This window comes from Eleutherodactylus coqui, chromosome 6 (genome assembly GCF_035609145.1).
Source record: "Eleutherodactylus coqui strain aEleCoq1 chromosome 6, aEleCoq1.hap1, whole genome shotgun sequence".
Taxonomy (NCBI): Eukaryota; Metazoa; Chordata; class Amphibia; order Anura; family Eleutherodactylidae; genus Eleutherodactylus; species Eleutherodactylus coqui.
Window position 1 is genome coordinate 132,763,446 of NC_089842.1, and position 21,570 is coordinate 132,785,015.

Sequence of the window (21,570 nt, forward strand, 5' to 3'; positions counted from 1 at the left end):
AAAGGGGTTTTCCAGATAGAATTAACTTTGTAAAATCAAAGCCAAAAGAATTAAAACAAAAGGACACTCAGGCCTGGCGTTCCAGCCCCACAATTCTTATAGTCCATGTTGACAGCGAAGATCATGTGACCTCCACCTGTCAATCAGAAGCCGCAGTGTCACAACCTGTTCTCCTGGTATTAGTGCTCACATATGAGTTCCAAATGGTGACGCTGCGGTCTTTGATTGGCTGCAGAAGTCAAATGACTTCCTGTCAACAGGTATGGGGAGTACTGCTGGACTGGGACACCAGGGCTTTTGATTTTAAAAAGTTAAAGGGATTATCCAGGCCGCGCCTACCAGTGTCCGAGGGGGAGGCATGGCTCTGACCCCAGCGCAGCAATAAATGAAGTCAATGGGATCTGCACTTCCAATTGTGGGCTGGGGTCCCATTGATTTCTATGAGATCAGTGGCTGCAATTACAAGCACGGGCCACCACACAGGTGTCAGAGCTGCCCCCGACTCCAGTGTATCCCAGTGGGCACAATCTAGATGACCCCGTTATTTCTAATTGGACAACTCATAATCCCCCCCCCCCCCCCCAAAAAAAAATAATAATAAAAATCACCATGCAGCTCCTGTCCACCTCCACAGGCATCCAACAGCTCCCACGTGGTTCTCGATCCACTCCCCACCACCAGAAACACTGTGTACCCCACAAGCATCAGGCTGCTCCCTTTGTGTGCTTTTCAATTCACTTTCCCCCACCAGAAACTCATCTCGTGCACCCTACAAGCTTACACCGCCCCCACGGGTACTTTTCACCTGTTCTCCCATCCCAGAAGCTCCCCAGTGCCTGCAGACCCACTCTCCACCGGCTGCAGCTTGTACAAAGTACTTTGCAGAGCCTGCCGCTGCTAGAGAGTCACGTGATTGTGGAATGTCACCTGACCATCTGACGTCAAACCTCCTGTGGGCCACTCCATTCTAGCCTCTACCTTACTCCTTGTGACCATCTAGTGCAGGGGGAAACAACCAAAAAAATGGCGGTGTTCTGTTAGTTCTGTGAAACTTCTATATCCTCCTGGCTGGAGGAAGGCCCGCCCACGCCACGGAGGACTTTGAAACCACTTGTGAAGTGATGGGAATGAGGAATTTTCGGGCAGAAAAGGGGGACCGGTAAGAAAGTTGTAGGGTGGGGAAGGGTCTGCGTGGATTGAGGAGAGCAACATGAAGAGTGAGAGGATGAGGCGGACAGCTGCTGTACTTGAGGGTTCTTGTGGTTGTTGGATGTTGAGGGTTCAAAGGTGAATGATAACAGCAGAGTGCTGTGGGTTTGGAGGTGAACAATGATAACGGCAGCCGATAATAGTGCCCAAGGGGCCAGAGGTGGATAGTGGCGGCGGAGTGCCCAAGGGGCCAGCGGTGGATAGTGGTGGCGGAGTGCCCAAGGGGCCAGCGGTGGATAGTGGTGGCGGAGTGCCCAAGGGGCCAGCGGTGGATAGTGGTGGAGTGCTGAAGGGTCAGAGGTGAACAGTGGTGGTGTGCTATGTCAGCGCGGGGGTTGGGGGCATTTTTATCTGACTAGTATGTGATGACATTGGGCTGGTGTATATCAGATCACCAGCCTTTACTTTTATGTGTCCGCCATTCCCTTACCACCCCCCACCACTCACCTCATGTCTTCTTCACAGGCCACGTCTGGACAGGCTTTTCCTGCGCAGGTTCCTGACTCTTCAGTCGGTGCTGTTTCCAAGATGGATGTCGGAGAATGTGCTGATGCTGCTGACGTTGCTGGTGGTGGCACTGACAGGTCTGTACAGGCTCCTGATCGTGGTGACAACTAGTGTCCAGTGATGGTAGTGCATCCTGCTAACTGTGGTGCTCATATGAGGTCACTACTAAGATGTCATGTCAAATAAGAAAGCTGATAGGGTGCCATTATAAAAGGCACCTCCTAACCCCGGCAGGCGTAATGTGTGTCCGGGCGCCAGAGGGCAGGCGTAATGTGTGTCCGCAGCGTCCAGGCGCCAGAGCGCAGGTGTAATATATGTCCGCAGCGTCCGTGCACCAGAGGGCAGGCGTAATGTGCGTCCGGGCGCCAGAGGGCAGGCGTAATGTGCGTCCGGGCGCCAGAGGGCAGGCGTAATGTGCGTCCGGGCGCCAGAGGGCAGGCGTAATGTGCGTCCGCAGTGTCCAGGCGCCAGAGGGCAGGCGTAATGTGTGTCCGTGTGCCAGAGGGCAGGCGTAATGTGTGTCCGCAGCGTCCAGGCGCCAGAGGGCAGGCGTAATGTGTGTCCGCAGCGTCCAGGCGCCAGAGGGCAGGCGTAATGTGTGTCCGCAGCGTCCAGGCGCCAGAGGGCAGGCGTAATGTGTGTCCGCAGCGTCCAGGCGCCAGAGGGCAGGCGTAATGTGTGTCCGCAGCGTCCAGGCGCCAGAGGGCAGGCGTAATGTGTGTCCGCAGCGTCCAGGCGCCAGAGGGCAGGCGTAATGTGTGTCCGCAGCGTCCAGGCGCCAGAGGGCAGGCGTAATGTGTGTCCGCAGCGTCCAGGCGCCAGAGGGCAGGTGTAATATATGTCTGCAGCGTCCAGGCGCCAGAGGGCAGGCGTAATATATGTCTGCAGCGTCCAGGCGCCAGAGGGCAGGCGTAATGTGCGTCCGTGCGCCAGAGGGCAGGCGTAATGTATGTCCGCAGCGTCCAGGCGCCAGAGGGCAGGCGTAATGTGTGTCCGTGTGCCAGAGGGCAGGCGTAATGTGTGTCCGTAGCGTCCAGGCGCCAGAGGATAGGTGTAATATATGTCCGCAGCGTCCGTGCACCAGAGGGCAGGCGTAATGTGCGTCCGTGCGCCAGAGGGCAGGCGTAATGTGCGTCTGTGCGCCAGAGGGCAGGCGTAATGTGCGTCCGTGCGCCAGAGGGCAGGCGTAATGTGCGTCCGGGCGCCAGAGGGCAGGCGTAATGTGCGTCCGGGCGCCAGAGGGCAGGCGTAATGTGCGTCCGGGCGCCAGAGGGCAGGCGTAATGTGTGTCTGCAGCGTCTGGACACCAGGGCTCTGTAAGCCAAATGTCCAACTTCACTAATTCTCACACTTCTTCATAAATGCCTCATATGTAATAATTAGTAATAACAAATTTGCTGTAGTAAAATAATATCAAGATTACTGTGTTAATTTACAAGATATTTATCTTGAAAGTGAAGTTAAAGACTTTGACTACATTGCCTTGAAGGACATCACAGAATGGGTATGACGAATGTGGCCAGTGTCTGGTGGACGCCATAGGACCGGTTTGATGTATGCGGCCAGTGTCTGGTGGACGCTATAGGATTGGTTTGATGTATGTGGCCAGTGTCTGATGGACGCTATAGGACTGGTTTGATGTATGTGGCCAGTGTCTGGTGGACGCTATAGGACCGGTTTGATGTATGTGGCCAGTGTCTGGTGGACGCTATAGGACTGGTTTGATGTATGTGGCCAGTGTCTGGTGGACGCTATAGGACTGGTTTGATGTATGTGACCAGTGTCTGATGGACGCTATAGGACTGGTTTGATGTATGTGGCCAGTGTCTGGTGGACGCTATAGGACCGGTTTGATGTATGCGGCCAGTGTCTGGTGGACGCTATAGGACTGGTTTGATGTATGTGGCCAGTGTCTGGTGGACGCTATAGGACCGGTTTGATGTATGCGGCCAGTGTCTGGTGGACGCTATAGGACTGGTTTGATGTATGTGGCCAGTGCCTGGTGGACGCTATAGGACCGGTTTGATGTATGTGGCCAGTGTCTGGTGGACGCTATAGGACTGGTTTGATGTATGTGGCCAGTGCCTGGTGGACGCTATAGGACTGGTTAGATGTATGTGGCCAGTGTCTGGTGGAGGCTATAGGACCGGTTTGATGTATGTGGCCAAGTTTCAGGTGGACGCTGCAGGACGGGTATGACGTATGTGACCAGTGTCTGGTGGACGCTATAGGACTGGTTTGATGTATGTGGCCAGTGTCTGGTGGACGCTATAGGACCGGTTTGATGTATGCGGCCAGTGTCTGGTGGACGCTATAGGACTGGTTTGATGTATGTGGCCAGTGCCTGGTGGACGCTATAGGACCGGTTTGATGTATGTGGCCAGTGTCTGGTGGACGCTATAGGACTGGTTTGATGTATGTGGCCAGTGCCTGGTGGACGCTATAGGACTGGTTAGATGTATGTGGCCAGTGTCTGGTGGAGGCTATAGGACCGGTTTGATGTATGTGGCCAAGTTTCAGGTGGACGCTGCAGGACGGGTATGACGTATGTGACCAGTGTCTGGTGGTCGCTGTAGGACGGGTATGACGTATGTGCCCAGCTTCAGGTGGACGCCACAGGGTACAATGTACATGACCAACTTCCGATGGATGCTACAGCATGGGTATGATGAATGTGACTGGCGTCGGTTGGGCACTACAGAATCGGTATAATATGCCTGAGCACTATTAGGAGTTAGATATATGCGTTTATGACCAGGTGCCATACGTAACATGTTGTGGGCTCCTGTGTGCCTCTCCTAATCTCCCGTTTTTCTCTTACAGGGCAGCTGGTGGTTTATCAGGTTGGGATTTTGCCCAGTCAGTTTTATGGAGTCCTGGCTAATCGTGACCCAAGCGGTTTCAGGCGACTGGCAGTGCTGGCGGTAATGCTGATTCTGGCCATTTCTTTGGTGAGTGCTAGCTGTGTCCTGACTGGCCATACAGGTCAGTGAGCGTATGAAGGTGATGACCCCTACGTGGTAACTCTCTGTCATGTCTGTCTCGCCAGTTAGTCTTATGATCCAATAAATGATAATCGGGTGATCAGTGCTTGTGGAAGGAAACAGTCCATCACAGAGACGCACTGATTACATCAGAAGATGCCGGACCCCAGTTTGTCTGCCCACTGCATGGCTCTTGAATGAATGCCCCTTCTTACTGCCCAGTTACAGAGGAGCAGTCCTGAAGTGGGCAGCATGCTACTTATGACCTATTGTTCCCTCCATGTCCCTGCAGAAGCAAGATCTGTACCCTCTTCATGTACAAGTAACGACCCTGGGTGCTCGTCTACTTTTATTTTTTTTATTTTTTGTATAGTAGCCGTAAGTACAACAGCAGTTCAGAGATTTGCTTTGCAGCAGGAACTTGGATGTAAGAAAATGGCATCAGAGAATGGCTTGTGACTATGGTAGAGTGTAGTAAGCATGTCTGTAACATATCTGACAGGGGCAGCTGTTTCCTTACCTATTGCCTCCAGCTATATCATTGAGGCGTTATCTTTCATTGCAACACCGCCAATTGATTGCAATGAGATTACTTCTGATCTATAAGATAGGAGATAAGTTGCTGATTGGTGGGTCCCACCACTGGGATCCCCACTGATCCCAATATATTGCCTCTGGCCTATCTCAGCATTTTAACTCCATTCACTTCAGTGGGACTGCGGGGATAGCAGAGTTCAAGCTCTAGTAAGTCTCTGGTGGACCCATTGAGGTGGCCAACACTACCAAAACTTTGTGACACACCATGGATGAAATCTGGGGAGCCCAGTGGTCAGAAAGTTATACCCTAACCTGTGAATAAAAGAACTACTGGAAATGGGTCAAACAGCTTTAACCCCTTCCCACTGCAGACTTTTTTGTTTTATTTATATATATATATATATATATATATATATATATATATATATACACACTACCGTTCAAAAGTTTGGGGTCACATTGAAATGTCCTTATTTTTGAAGGAAAAGCACTGTACTTTTCAATGAAGATAACTTTAAACTAGTCCTAACTTTAAACAAATGCACTGTATACATTGCTAATGTGGTAAATGACTATTCTAGCTGCAAATGCCTGGTTTTTTGTGCAATATCTACAAAGGTGTATAGAGGCCCATTTCCAGCAACTATCACTCCAGTGTTCTAATGGTACAATGTGTTTGCTCATTGGCTCAGAAGGCTAATTGATGATTAGAAAACCCTTGTGCAATCATGTTCACACATCTGAAAACAGTCTAGCTCGTTACAGAAGCTACAAAACTGACCTTCCTGTGAGCAGATTGAGTTTCTGGAGCATCACATTTGTGGGGTCAATTAAACGCTCAAAATGGCCAGAAAAAGAGAACTTTCATCTGAAACTCGACAGTCTATTCTTGTTCTTAGAAATGAAGGCTATTCCATGCGAGAAATTGCTAAGAAATTGAAGATTTCCTACAACGGTGTGTAATACTCCCTTCAGAAGACAGCACAAACAGGCTCTAACCAGAGTAGAAAAAGAAGTGGGAGGCCGCGTTGCACAACTAAGCAAGAAGATAAGCACATTAGAGTCTCTAGTTTGAGAAACAGACGCCTCACAGGTACCCAACTGGCATCTTCATTAAATAGTACCCGCAAAACACCAGTGTCAACATCTACAGTGAAGAGGCGGCTGCGGGATTTTGGGCTTCAGGGCAGAGTGGCAAAGAAAAAGCCATATCTGAGACTGGCCAATAAAAGAAAAAGATTAAGATGGGCAAAAGAACACAGACATTGGACAGAGGAAGACTGGAAAAAAGTGTTGTGGACGGATGAATCCAAGTTTGAGGTGTTTGGATCACAAAGAAGAACGTTTGTGAGACGCAGAACAAATGAAAAGATGCTGGAAGAATGCCTGACGCCATCTGTTAAGCATGGTGGAGGTAATGTGATGGTCTGGGGTTGCTTTGGTGCTGGTAAGGTGGGAGATTTGTACAGGGTAAAAGGGATTCTGAATAAGGAAGGCTATCACTCCATTTTGCAACGCCATGCCATACCCAGTGGACAGCGCTTGATTGGAACCAATTTCATCCTACAACAGGACAATGACCCTAAACACACCTCCAAATTGTGCAAGAACTATTTACAGCAGAAGCAGGCAGCTGGTATTCTATCGGTAATGGAGTAGCCAGCGCAGTCACCAGATCTGAACCCCATTGAGCTGTTGTGGGAGCAGCTTGACCGTATGGTACGCCAGAAGTGCCCATCCAACCAATCCAACTTGTGGGAGATGCTTCTAGAAGCGTGGGGTGCAATTTCTCAAGCTTACCTCAACAAATTAACAGCTAGAATGTCAAAGGTGTGCAATGCTGTAATTGCTGCAAAAGGAGGATTCTTTGATGAAAGCAAAGTTTGATGTAAAAACAATGTTATTTCAAATACAAATCATTATTTCTAACCTTGTCAATGTCTTGACTCTATTTTCTATTCATTTCACAACGCATGGTGGTGAATAAGTGTGACTTTTCATGGAAAACACAAAATTGTTTGGGTGACCCCAAACTTTTGAACGGTAGTGTATGTGTGTGTGTGTATATGTATATATATATATATATATATATATATATATATATATATATAAAATCGCCCTGCAGTTAATTTTTTTTATTTTTTAAGCAGTGCACCATAAGAAAATATAGAATTTTGGTCAGTACGATTACATCGCTAGCCACAGAATTAAAAAAATTAATTAATTTAAAAAATTAAGTTGTTTCTACTGCATATTGAATGCTGTAAAAACAACTCGCCAACTCTCGTCATCTTTATTTCATCTTTCCATAATGAAGCTGTAAGGCCCTTGTAGTGCAGTGTGACTGTCACAGTAATGTCTCTGTGTCTCTGCAGCTACGCAGCGTGGAGCAGTATATCGGTAAGCTGGTCTACGTCAACTGTCGGAAGGTTATGACGGAACATCTTCACAAGCTCTACTTCACTAAACAGGTCTACTACACACTGAGTACGGAGCGCCCACATGTGGATAACCCGTACGTCACTCTATTGATGATTGGATGCTAAAGCAGTAACTGCAGAGATCACTCCTTCAAGTGGCCACGTTTTAGAGTCCCTACTGCAGCCACAAATCCTGACTAGGTTCTATTGACCCAAACATAACGCAGCATAGATCTCTATTAGTTTGGGCATTAGACTTGTGGAGTGAACTTGCAGCTGTAATACAGACACTAAAATGTGGCACCATGTTGGCCATCTGAATGAGGCTTAATTCTTTGAGTTTTCTTGCAGGGATCAGCGAATGACACAGGATGTTGAGCGTCTTTGCCGGGAACTTGGCACTGTTGCCAGCAAACTCCTAATCACGCCCTTCACATTGGTGTATTACTCCTATCAGTGTGCCATCAGGTCTGTCGCTGCTGGAAAGTTAGTATAAATATATTGGTCTGGCCACTAGAATGTACCATTTTCATATTTATTTCGTCATGTTTGCAGTACCGGCTGGATGGGTCCACTCTCCATATTCGGTTACTTTGTTATTGGGTCGCTGTTGAACAGACTGCTGATGGGTCCCCTTATCCCAAAGTTGGTGCAACAGGAGAAATTAGAAGGCGATTTCCGGTGAGTGTGTATTATGTGTGCAGGTCTCTCGTTACTGTCTGATTATAGCAGCTGTATTATGTATTATGTTATCATGTAGTATTGGTCCTGGGAGGTTCTAGTATGATGGATATCTCTGTCCTGTCAGCTCTGACAAGTATTCTGTCAGGATGATTTTCAGCTGTAGGCTGTATATGAGAATGTTTAGTGTTCACTGATGGCAAGCGGAGATCTTGAAAATAGGGAGGGAATGAAGTCTAAAGAATTGCAGAGCTTCTCATTATGTAATAGTTAAGACTAAAATGTTGAGTTTGTTTTTCCATATGCCCATGACAATACCTAAAGTGACTGGCTTAAACCCTGGACAAGAAACTATAACACATCTGAAAATGCTTATAAGGGGAGACACCCTCAACTTTGTCAGTTACGGTTTATGTGGGAAATGCTGGAATTCATGTGGAAGTTGAGGATTAGAGCCCTTAATGACATTTGACACACACATCTATCATGGGTCCCAAAAGGGGGTATAGAGCAGGCTTGGGAGGCGAGCTTGCTCCATACATGCCCGCTATCAGCTGTTTCTGATAGCTACCAGCGACAACCACAGACAGAGCTAGCTCCATTTGTGGCCATTTAACTACTTATATGTCAGTCAGTGCTGACCTTAGTATTTAAGCATCTGTGCTGAGAAGGAGCCCCATCGCGACTCCTGTGAGTTGCCATGGCAGCATGGTGCTTTGTAAAGATTACTATGCCTGCTGTGGAATTGTGCCTATTAAGCCTTGCCTGTGGCAGGACTTAATAACATGGCATTGGCACAGGATCACATGACCAACTAGAGACAGTACCATCTCTGCCTGCTGGGAAGACAGTGTGATATGCATTATCTAAGTTTTCCCATATAAGCTAAAAAACATAAGTATACAGTGAGGAAGATGAACTATCATCGTCATTATAACTGTGTGATAGAAACTGTCTTCTCATCAGCAGTGACTGTTATAGGTGTTTCAGTTTGGTAACTTTTGGGAAAAAGGGAGCAATGGCAGCAGTCGCTAGTGCTCGTGTAGTAGCCGTAGACTTAATACTAGGGTTGCTGCCCTTTTTAATTCCTTTATAAGTTCTATATGGCTAAAATAATGTGATAGAGGTGTGGGTTTCCAGGTGAAAACGTGTAGCAGTCCTTGATAGGGACAATATGTTTGGTCCTATGTTTAGATAACACATTGGACAAAAAGGTAAAGCCTTCCAGTTACTAGCTTTTGTGATTTAAAAAAAGGTCTTTTGGGGCAAGAGGAAGATGGCAAAGTCTTTAAGAAAAATAAAATGGGGTGGTTTAAAAAAAAAAAAAAAAAAAAAAAAAAGTTAAGGTTTTTAGTATAACTCTCAAAGACATTTAGTCTGTGAAGGATCCCAAAAATTACTCCAGATGGGGGTGATGCTTTTTATTTGTTCTCTCAGACATGGGAATGATTCTCAAGAACTCCCTGGGTCAAAAAGATAACAGAAGAAGTATAATATCAGTTTATCTGGGATGGATACCCCATCTTAGCCCTAGCCAAATAACCTACCTAGAGGAAGCAAGTTATCATGATGGCTCTTTTCTAGTCCAAAAAGGATGTAGGTAACATCTAGAACTGTGAAACCCCCATGTGATAGCTTGGAATTTGAGAGGCAGATGCTAAGGTACAAGGGACTGTGTGTCTAGGTTATAACCACCTGTCTAACTATCAGGAAAAAGGTGACATCTGAAACCTGCCTTGGATTCTGGAGAGCTCTCTTTAGGTTTTCTCGTCAACCAGTAGACCTCCTGGGTGATGCAAATATCCCTACTGTTCTAGACTTCCTGCAGGAAAGGGGTGAATAAAATGCTACATCTCTATACCCTTTAGGTGCAAATTTCAGCTCTTGGTTCAGTACCCTGTTTGATGCCTCCTTATCAGAACATCCTTGTTTTAAGATTTGTGAGAGCAGGCTCTAGACTCAGTCCCCGTCTTTTTGTTCTAGCTAGATTATCTGAGCCTCCTTTTCAAACTATTGATGAGATTGCTGCCCATTTTTTTTCCTGCAAAACTGCTTCTTTGATTGTTATCACATCAGCTAGGAGGGTCTGTGAGCTGGAGTCCCGTTCTCTCCTTCTTAGGCTGGGTCCACACGGGGCTGATTTCTAGCGGAATGTCCACAGCGGGCATTCCAGCCATGGAATGCCTGCCTACAAACCTGCACCATTTGTGAGTTTAATCATGACTTCCTGTACGAAATTCACCCCTCATTGAGAGAGGATGAATTCCACAGTGGGGATGGCGATAAAATTGACATGCTGCAGATTTGAATTCTGCACCGCAAGTCAATTTTTCGCACAAGTTTTGTGTGGGTTATTTCCGCAACTTGTGGACGAGATTTTCAAAATCTCATCCACTTTGCTGCTACTGTAAATGCGGTGGAATATCCGGCGGGCTTCACAAAATTGGCCAGGAAGAAACGCTTCATTGCTTAGGTGTCTTTTGAACTATCTACAAAGCACTAGTGGCTGAAGAAAGTCTTCCCTTCTCCGGCTCTTTATTCATTTTCAAAGCCCAGATCTATGGAACAAAGCCTCTAGTATAACCCTAGCCAGGTGTATCGTTGGAGCCATTAATCTTGCCTACTGCTCTGCAGGTAGAACTCTTTCAGGATTTGGTGCACACATCACTAGTGAATGTTGTATAATAATAAAAGGGGGTTACTTTCCTAAGTAATCGCCCGCTGTTCCAGCACTACCACTTCATTCCTCCCCGCTGATATTTGCTTACATGGCTGTATGCTCACAATAACCTTTGTAGCCAATCTCCTGCCATCACTCAGCGGGAGGCAGCGGTAATGTATCTGGACATGTGACAGGTCACTATGTAGAAGAACGAGCTCATTGGTGGCATTGTAAGTACTAAACATACTTGCAATGGGCAGCATGGTGGTGTATTTACAGAATAAAAAAAAAAAACAAGTAAACAACCCCTTTAAGGGCTCATTCACATGACCGTGATTTCGGCTCGTATTAAGCACGCGATGCACGACCGCCTGACACACGGCGAATGATGTAAATGAAGTACATGGACTTTCATTGATTCATTCACTTAACCCTTTCCAGTCCAATTTGTATCCTGGTTTTCCTAGGGGGCTTACTCTTTTTCTGCTGTTATAAAAAGGCGCTATCTGTTGGCTAAAGCCAGTACTGCATGAGGTGACACATTGGATAGGCTCCGACAGCAGAGAGACTGGCAATATACAGTAAGAGAACCCTGATGATCGTCTTCCAACATCGGAGCTGTACAGCCTTAAATCATAATGTCTTTAGACGTCAGACAGTGGATTGGAAAGGGTTAAAGTATAAACACGTCGTGTATGTGAGTGCATGAAAAAGATCACAGCATGCTCTATTTCACCGTGTGTCACACAGCGAGAGCCCTATTCTTTTGCGTGGGTTATGTATGCAACGCTGTCTATATGCAATACATTGCATACAGGAGACAATACGTGCACAACTCCACTATGGGCCCCCTTTTTCTTTTTTAAGCGTTTCTAGAGGTGATCCTGTTTGCAGTCAAGGGGTGGAGCCGGTCTCTAAGGGTGTTGTTATGGGCTTATTGGAAACCAATTGCCAGTAAGGGTGATCTCAACTTTTCCTTAAGATTAGTAAAATTGGCTCATGGTGGTCTTGACCTTCCTCCAGATCACATGTGTCAAACACAAGGCCCGCCACCTCATTTTATGTGTCACGCCGGCCATGCAACAACCAAATAGGCAGTCCACTCGCACAGCCTGCAGCTCTTCCCTGCCGTGTCTGTGTGCGCCATCCTGTACCCCAGGCGGATGCCGAGGGAAGAGGCCAGTAGTTACAGGCTCAGGAGCGGCTGCCACCAGACCGGAGCTACAGGTTGGGTGCGTGGAATGTCTGTAGGAATGCTGGCCGGCCAGGGGCCAATTACCACCGGAGCCACTATGGGGGTCACTGTTACTACTGGGGCCACTATAGGGGTCACTGTTACTACTGGGGCCACTATAGGGGTCACTGTTACTACTGGGGCCACTAAGGGGGTCACTATTACTACTGGGGCCACTATAGGGGTCACTGTTACTACTGGGGCCACTAAGGGGGTCACTATTACTACTGAGGTCATTATCACTACTGAGACCATAATGGGGGACCCTATCACTACTGGGGCCACTCTTATTATTGGAACCACTCTGATTACTGTGGTCACTTACTACTGGGGCTAATATGGGGGACACTATTATTACTGGGGTCACTATGGGGGCGCTATTACTACTAGTGCCACTATGGAAACCACTCTTATTATTGGAGCCACTCTAATTACTGTGGTCACTATTATTACTGGGATCACGATGGGGGTCACTGGGGCCACTATGGGGGTTACTATCACTACTGGGTCCACTATAGGAGTCATTGTTATTACTGGGGCCACTATAGTGGTCACTCTTATTACTGGAGTCACTTACTACTGTGGCCACTATGGGGGGTCCCTATCACTACTGGGGCCACTTTGGGGGGAAGGGTCACTTACTACTGGGGCTACCATGGGGACCCAATTACTATTGGGGTCACTATGACTACTGCGGACACTATGGGGGCTCACTATTACTATACTGTCTTACAATTGCAATCAGCCCTTTGAAGGCACCCATAAGGCTGATGTAGCCCTTGGTGAAAATGAGTTTGACGCCCCTGCTCTACCGTAGATAATTGCCCGATGTAGGCTGAACCTGCTGGACATGTATTTTTTTCAGCTTTGCAAACTGTTAGTATGTGTTGCAATTTAGTTTCATATTTGTAACGCTTCTTGTAGACGTGAAAGCCCCATGATTTTCTTACTATCATTTTGTGAAAATTACTTGTTCGCAGTTTCAAGCATGTAGAAATCCGAGTGAATGCCGAGGCTGCAGCCTTCACCAGGTAGGATGGATATGTGTTGTGGTAATACGGGGGGAGTGGGGTTGGTGATCTCTGTGTGTCTAATCAGGATGTATTGATATTACTAATAGAGATAGATATATACACATACACACACTGGTGCTGACTTGCCACTCTTGTGTCTTGTAAGGGCCGGATTAGTGGAACACTCTAGGACGGCTCAGCGGTTGCAGAACCTCATCAGCGTACAGAAGGATCTCATGAACCAGGAGCTATGGCTGTACTGTGAGTATCTGGGTGCATTCACACGAACGTATATCGGCTCGGGTTTTACGCCGAGCCGATATACGTTGTCCTCGGGTGCAGGGGGGGGGGGGAGGATGGAAGAGCCAGGGCCAGGAACTGTGCTCCCGCCCCCTCTCTGCCTCCTCTCCGCCCCTCTGTACTATTTGCAATGGGGAGAGACGGGGCTAATTCCCGGACTTTAGCCCCGCCCTCGCCCCGCCTCCTCTCATTGCAAATAGTGCAGAGGGGCGGAGAGGAGGCAGAGAGGGGGGCGGGAGCTCAGTTCCTGCACTTGGCTCTTCCATCCTCCCCCCCCCCCCCTGCACCCGAGGACAACGTATATCGGCTCGGCGTAAAACCCGAGCCGATATACGTTCGTGTGAATGCACCCTAAGGGTGATGGTGCCATGGGACCTGGAAGGGCCGAGCTTACGTCTATTTTTCTCCTGCCAGTTGGAACAAACCTGTTTGATTACTTGGGCGGGATCCTGAGTTACATGGTCATTGCTGTCCCTATCTTTGCTGGAGTTTACAGAGACCTGAGCGCAGCTGAACTCAGTGAACTCATCAGTAAGGTGATGACTGCTCCTCTCGCCTGCCTTCTCATTAAGGGTCCTTTTTAGGCGATCTGATTCTCATTTGAACAAGCAAGTCACCGCTAGCTCGTTCGCTCTTGTGCTTATTTGGGCTTTATTCACAGGGGCGGTTTATCCTGCCATGATAAGATCACGGCCGTCTGAAGCAGTGGATATCAATGCGTTCGTACAGATGGGCGATTTATTTTTTTATTTATTTTTTTTACTGTGTGTAAAATCGGCAGGCCAGAAAAGATAGGTCTTGCCCTATCTTTTGTCCGTGATCAGCCGGCAGCTCCCATAGAAGCCTTTGCGAACTGCCAGCAGGGGAGGGACTTTATCACGAGTAGTGTTGCTAAACTCCCTTTCCTTACCTTTGACAGCAGCTCCCATAGGATTCTATTGCCGCGATCAGCTGACAGAGACACAAGGAGAGAGAGTTTAGCATCACTAAATTCCCTCCCCCTGGATGATGGCATTCTGGGCTGTGGCATATATATGCCGCACCCAGCTGTGTGAATACGCGAGAAAATGCAAGATTTAGCCGCGACTTAGTCACGTCTCTCTGTCCGTGCCATTTTTGTCCACGCTGCGGGTGTATGAGAATCGCAACGCCCGTGTGAATAAAGCCTAAGACAGGCAATTGCATTGTTGGCTCGCTCAAATGAGAATCGTTCAGTCTAAGCGGATGTGAAAGACTGATCGATTGCTGTTTAAACTGAATGATAAGCAAATGTGCCAGAAATGTTTTTTCTGCCTGTATAAAATAAGACTAGTGAATGATTCTCGTTCATTCGTTCACTTTCGCTTGTTTGAACGATAATCATTCCATCTAAAAGCACCTTAAGAATTTAGCTCTTTCTAACCCCTGGCTTCTTGCCCACAGAATGCCTTTGTCTCCATTTACCTGGTGAACTGCTTCAGTCAGATCATTGATCTATCCAGCAGCCTGTGTGATGTGGCCGGATACACCCATCGGTGAGAGTTGTTGGGGCGGCTGGGCTGTTCTTTGTGAGTTCTGTCACTGATAAGTCTCTCCTCAGGATTGCTGAGCTGGATGAGGCAATGAGGTGCATCCTGCAGGGACAGAAGGATGAAGACGAGGAGTAAGTAGATGTTGCTCCTGGCTTTCTTTGGCTCTTGAGTTAGACATGTGCCTAAAATGTGTGTTTCTCTCTTTGAAGAGCCAAGGAGCTGCAGCCTTGTGATGCGGTGTTTGTGCTGGAGGATGTGACAATCACGGCACCAGGATCAGACTGCACACTTGTCCGGAACCTGAATGTACATGTGAGAGAAGGAAGCAACCTCCTGATCACCGGAGAAACCGGCAGCGGCAAATCCTCTATTCTTCGTGTTCTAGCAAGACTATGGAAACCCAAGCGTGGTACCTCCTCTTACATGTCATTATGCTCCTCCCTATATCTCTAAAGGGCGGCTCCACAGTGGTAAAACGCTGCGTGGCTCACTGCCGTGTAATCTCAGCCTAAACAGTAGTTGCCATTGCAAGATACTATAATCCTGAAAAAATGTAGTAAAAAGCAATGGATTTTGGGATTAGATGAAGCCTTTCATCTACTACAGAGTTTATTACTGTTTATCAGTGTTGGTTTTATTCTGTAAGAGGCTATATTGTGAACAATTGTCCTGAGGTTGGGGGGGGGGGGGCAGTGGTCACTATAAGGCTGGGTTCACACAGGGCGGATTTGCCGCGGTTTTGCCGCAGCAGATCCGCCCGCGGCCGCTAATCTCGGGAGCCGCGGTTTCCAAAGATTGAGCATGTCTGTTTACCTTTCCTTTTTTGTTTATTTACGTTGCAGCCGCGCTCTCCTTTATGGGAGCGCCGGCCGCAACGGAAAGGCATGCGGCCGAGCCGCTTCAAAACCGCCGCGGCTTAAACCGCGGCGGTTCTCCCAGCGGAAATCTCGCGGTTTTTGCTGCGGCCAAACCGCAAGATTTCCGACGGGAATCCGCCCTGTGTGAACCCACCCTTACTGCGGTTGAGCCTGAGCCTACTATACTAGGACTTTCACCTTGCTCTGAGTGGTCTTTCTTCTTCTGGTGTCTTCTCTATTCAGCTCTTTTGTCTTATGGTAATTCAACCCCTTAGGTCACGTCTGTGTCTTCACTCCGTTTGGCCCCCGTGGTGTGTTGTTCCTTCCCCAGAAGCCATTCTTGAGCGATGGGACCTTGAGAGAGCAGGTAAGATCCCTGTACAGTAGCAGCATTGATACTGCGGTGCAGATATCTATAACTATGTAATGCACTCTCCTCACATATGTTTCATTATTCTGAACAAGGGAATAACCGCAACAAATGTCAGTGACTTTTTCTATTTTTGGTTCAGGTCATTTACCCTTTGAAAGAAGTCTTCCCGAATTCTGGTGAGAGCGGTTATTGTTTTAGAACTTCTGTACTCTTCTATCTATCTATCTATCTATCTATCTATCTATCTATCTATCTATCTATCTATCTATCTATCTATCTATCTATCTATCTATATAAATAACATTTTTTTTGCTAATTTCTCTAATATTACTGCTTTCAGGTCAGGTTGATGATGACAGGATTCTGAGGTCACTGGAAATGTCAGGACTGGTAAGGAAACATAGATCTTCTGTGTAGTCCACATGTGACCATCAATCTCCACCCTATAAAGTTTTGTGAACTGTTTACTGTACATGTCCTGTACATTCCTATGGAGGACTACCTAGCTCCTTTATGATATATTGGCATCTATCACATGTATAAAGCATGAGGAGCAGATCACAGATAAGTGTCATCTTATAAGGCAGTCCCCTAACCCTTTGTACTTTTGTGCTCCAGACATGTTTATTGAGCAGAACAGGGGGGCTGGACCATAAAGTGGAGTGGAAGTGGTGAGTTCATGCTTGTTTCACTCCTGATGATGTTGTGTGCAATGACTACGTTGCGTTATATGTTCTGTGTATGTGCAGGTCAGAGATTCTGTCACCTGGAGAAATGCAGCGTTTGGCTTTTTCTCGACTTTTTTATCTGCAGCCAAAATATGCAGGTGAGATAAAGAGCCCTGCATGTAGTTCCCAATAGTTGGACTGATTCGGGGTACAATGCCGCCTCCAGCCAGCGGGGAGGATATGTGTGTTCATTTATGTGCATATACTGTACAGTGAAACCACCACCCAAAATTGCATTATAATTTAGTCAAAGAAGATGGTATGAATAATTTATGGCAGAAGACTGTCACAAAAAATCTTGTCTGGATAAAGGGGGTGATGTTTTGGAGAAGTTTCACTCTATACACATAGGGATCATTTTTTTCTTCTGTTATCTTGTGTCAGTACTGGATGAATCAAGCAGCGCACTGAGTGAAGATGCAGAGATAGAGTTGTACACGTGCTGCAGGCAGCTGGGAATGACTCTCATTAGCGTTGGGCACAGACGCAGCATCAAAAACGTGAGTGTTATGTTCAGAATATGCAAAGTTGAGGAAAGAGGAAAAAATTGAGTTTGTGAACCCATTAAAACGATCTATCTGACCTTCTTTATGAACCTCTCCCACGGTACGATCTCAGGCAGAATCATATGCAAAGATACAATTATGGTTTCCTGCATTTCACAGTACTATGTCGGGAGGAGTATCCTCTCTCCTCGAGGAGACTTATAAGGCCATGCAAGCTCCTCTGGGAAATATATGCAAATAAGGCCTCAAGTCCACAGGGAAAATCAGGCCTGCCGCGGATTCTCCATGCTGAATCCCACAGCGGGTACTTCCTTTCCCGCAGACATGAGGCCTAAAAAGAAGAATTACTTACCTGTCCGTATGCTGTGGATCTGCCTGCCGTCGCGCCCGGATCTTCATCCTTTGGCCCGGCGGATGTGCTCAGCATGCCTGCAGCGCACCGCGCGGATGCGCCGTGCACTCTATTTTTTTTTTTTTACTCCTGCTCTGCCGCGCTTCCGCTCCAAAGAGCAGAAATTTAGCTGCGGGTGTGCCGCAGATCCTGGCGGCTTCCATAGGCTTCAATAGAAGCCTGCGGGAGCCGTCCCCGCTGGAGACCCGCACTAAAGTGGAGCATGCTGTGGGTGGTTTCCCGCACAAGCAATCTGCGCTTCAGGAGAAAATTACAGCCGCAGGTATTTAACTACCTGCGGGTGTCCAATGGATCCCTATAGGGCGTGGATCACATGTGCGGGAGAAACGCTGTGGATTTAAAATGTTATTTTGCCGTGGACATGAGACCTTAGGGACATGGAACAATACCTCTGCAGCACCACCTATTGGATGGCAGCATTCCTGCAAATGAATGTCCGACCCTTTATGATGAAGTTTTCAATTACCAGTCATTGTTATAAAGGCTTGATTTGCAGGAATGCTGCTATCCAATAGGTGGCGCTGCAGGGGTATTGTTCCATCTTCCTTATTTGCATACAGTACTTTGTGTCACAATCAACAGAGATCCAAGGTTAAAGGTGGTTTTCTCACTTTTTTCTATCCTCAAGACAGGTCATCAATAGATGATCAGCAGAGGTCTGCCAATCAGGTGTTTACTGATGTTGCTGTCACTACGGACAGTGCAGCAGCCCAGGTTGGTATTGCAGGCACCAATCCTGGCTGCTGTGCTATGGTAAGTTGTCATTATGGACAGCACAGAAAGCTCGCAGTGCCAGGAATCAGATGATCAGTGGGGTTCCTATTGAGGATAGGTCATCAATAGAAAAAGTGAGAAACCCCTTTAATGCTGTCTTCTACATAGACTTCCTGCTGCTATATATCCCTTTCACTAATATGCACAGGGGTAATATGAGGTGTGCGTGGTGCTCAGCCCATGATCTATATAGTGCAAGAAAAAAATATATATATTGTGCAACTCCCCACAGATCTTAGGTCTGGCAGAGTTTACTCACCTGTTTTTATTGTATATTAATTTTTAATGCACACTTTAGAACCCGTCCAGCTGAGATCTGCAGAGAACAATCTAGTTTTCCTTATGTCCTACCAGCAGTACAATCTTGGGGTATTTCTGCCCCTGTGAGGCTGGTAGGGCAGATGGAAATTTTAATGAAATAAATAACACTCCAAACATATATATGGCTGTACTAGCTCCTCTCAAGTCTTGCTTACTTTTTGTCTTCTGGACAATGTTGGACAGAAGTGTGTGTGTGTGTGTGTGTGTGTTAAATATAATATATATATTAGTGTATATAACCCCAACGGTCCCTTCATTTCGCAATACCATCCTGTTTAATTTAGTCTCTAGACCTCTCCTGTTGCCTTAACATCTATTTGTCTATAAGTGAGTCAGTTAGAAAGGTTGATAATCTCCTTATACTATAAGGAGATTATCAACTATATATTATAAGGCTCTCAAGGTTTTTAAACCATCCATTGCTAGATGAATCAAGGACACAATTAGAATTTATTATGAATTACAGCCACCTGAATTTGTAAAGGCCCATTCAGCCAAGGCAGTATTTCACTTTCTGGTCTGAAAGTGATCCCTTTCAATCAGATCTGTAATGCGGACTCTTAGAACTTGCATAACACCTTTGTCAACCAATCTCAGTTGGACTCTTGAATTTGGAAGGCAACAACCTTCGAATGGTCTATTCTCAATTCTATGCGTCAAGGGGGAATCCTCCTTAATGAGGTAACCTATTTCTAAATCCTCAGTATTGTTTTGCTGTTGGCAAACAATGAAAGTGTTGATTTACATTAGTTCAAGCACAAGCTGTTTCCTAATAAACGCAAGTTCAACCTCATATAGTGGGAGGCGGATGGGACTTATTTAATTTCATTGAAATTTCCATTTATCCTACTAGCCCGCAATGGCAGAAATACCCTGCTATTGTGCTGCTGTTAGGACCAAGGGGAAGCATATTAACTTCAGAAATCAACACGTTAAGCAAACAGCACTGACTACAACAAGCCCATATATGACGATGGGAAAAACAGAGGACTCTGTGATAGTATGCTTAGACAGTAAAAGAGAGACATATAGGATATGGTCACCTGGGGACCTTGTTTTTGTTTGTGTTTGTATTGTCTGGGACACAAAAAAACTTTACCTAATAAAAAGAAATCAACACTTACCTATGCAGGCCCTAAAATAATAGTGGCACCTGTTGTCATTACATTTCTCCTCTCTGCAGTTTCATGACCTAGAGTTGAAGCTTGGACCCGATGGACAGTGGGACCTGAAACGCTTGCCTAAACAGCATGCCCCGGGAGATGACCAATAAGAGGACAGAGTTACGGATGGTTTATTGTACTACAATACATTAGTTGGCCAGGTTTCTGCCATCCCTCACTATAGCTCTGACCATTTATGGGCCGCTCTACTGGCCACACGATGCACTGCATCTCAGGTCTTGGATATGTATTGTATTTCATTACTGGTTCTCCTCAAACCGTCCTGTAATGCAACCTACTGATGCTAACCAAATGCATTGCTGCTGCGATATGTGCACATTAGAAGATGAATGATTTACACTTGGAGATTATGTAGGAAGCTTGTGTGCAGACAGACCATGAGTATATACATACATCTTTATTTTACACTAAGTCAAACCTAATGAAATGTGTAGTTTACAGTATTTACACCCATCCAGCTCCTGCCCAGAGGTTAAGTGAGCTCTGCTGCCCATCACATGCATGCTACAATGTGTTGTACCATGTGACGTCACAGATCCTTCCGAGTCCTTCAGAATGAAGCTTTGCATTCTTCCTGATTCAGGGCTTCACCCTGTGTCTGTCCTTCCTCTTCCTCCTCCTCCTCCTCATCCCTGTCCTGCTTCCTCACAGGAGTCTCACAGTTCGTGCGCTGAAGGACTTTGGCGCTGTGTTCTTGGGCTCTTGCTCGTAGGGCAGCAATGCTGTTCTCTCTCAGTTCCTCCTCAGAGATGGAGTTTGGCTGTTCGGCTTCTCTCCTCTCACTGACCTCTGGCTGGTTGGATATTGCTGGTACCTCCCTCTCGGGCTGCTGGACTGCATCTGCCGCCTCCAAGGACTTTTTGTGCATCCCTGCAAAGAATTGTTGGTATTCGGTTTTAGAAAATCGTCTGGGTATTGACAGGTCATCTTGAACTGAAAATGGCAAAAACAAAAAAGAATTTAGGAGACTCGTGAACAAAAGAGACACAAAAAGGTGCTCCATTATTGACCCTGGAGCCAAAAGATTAAACATTTCAAGAGGACCAGGCTGACCTCATGATAGAGACTTGTTCTTCCTGTCCTCAGGGCTGACACATCGATGATGGATGAAAGGCATTCTGATTTGTTAACATGTTACAAGCTCCGGTAACTGTTGATGTCTTAATTAAATCTTTACATTTTTTAGATTTCCTCCCTCTAATTTGAAGTTGTAAATAACTAGCAATGACTCTTCTCTCTTGTCCTAACAGTTTACGGTCCGTGCAAATATGTACAAAAGAGCTAACAATCTACTACTAACATCTGCTGCATTGTGCTTGAGCAATGACACTTGTGACTAGTTCACCTCTATTATTAC

General features: G+C 46.6%; 2 protein-coding genes across 3 annotated transcripts in view; one reads left to right on the plus strand and one right to left on the minus strand.

Annotated features, from left to right (window-relative positions):
- The first annotated feature begins 943 nt into the window (after positions 1–943).
- On the plus strand, positions 944–21,400 carry ABCD4 (ATP binding cassette subfamily D member 4). 2 transcript variants are annotated; one of them, XM_066607681.1, is made up of 19 exons: positions 946–1,159; positions 1,675–1,793; positions 4,540–4,667; positions 7,613–7,752; positions 8,009–8,125; positions 8,213–8,338; positions 13,215–13,265; positions 13,414–13,508; positions 13,962–14,083; positions 14,970–15,061; positions 15,127–15,189; positions 15,268–15,467; positions 16,191–16,282; positions 16,428–16,464; positions 16,629–16,678; positions 16,907–16,959; positions 17,038–17,114; positions 17,401–17,516; positions 20,213–21,400. In XM_066607681.1, the coding sequence occupies exons 1-19, from the start codon at positions 1,122–1,124 to the stop codon at positions 20,300–20,302; spliced, it is 1,806 nt and encodes a 601-aa protein (XP_066463778.1). In that variant the 5' UTR covers positions 946–1,121; the 3' UTR covers positions 20,303–21,400. The 2 variants fall into 2 exon arrangements, 1 of the variants encoding a protein (XP_066463778.1); XR_010793189.1 differs by lacking the exon at positions 16,907–16,959 and having other exon boundaries at positions 944–1,159; positions 20,213–20,243.
- VSX2 (visual system homeobox 2) overlaps positions 20,764–21,570 on the minus strand; it is a 57,575-nt gene continuing 56,768 nt past the window's right edge. Inside the window, exon 5 of the mRNA XM_066607682.1 lies at positions 20,764–21,146. Within this exon, the coding sequence (XP_066463779.1) occupies positions 20,764–21,146 (383 nt within the window). The remainder of the gene's footprint in view (positions 21,147–21,570) is intronic.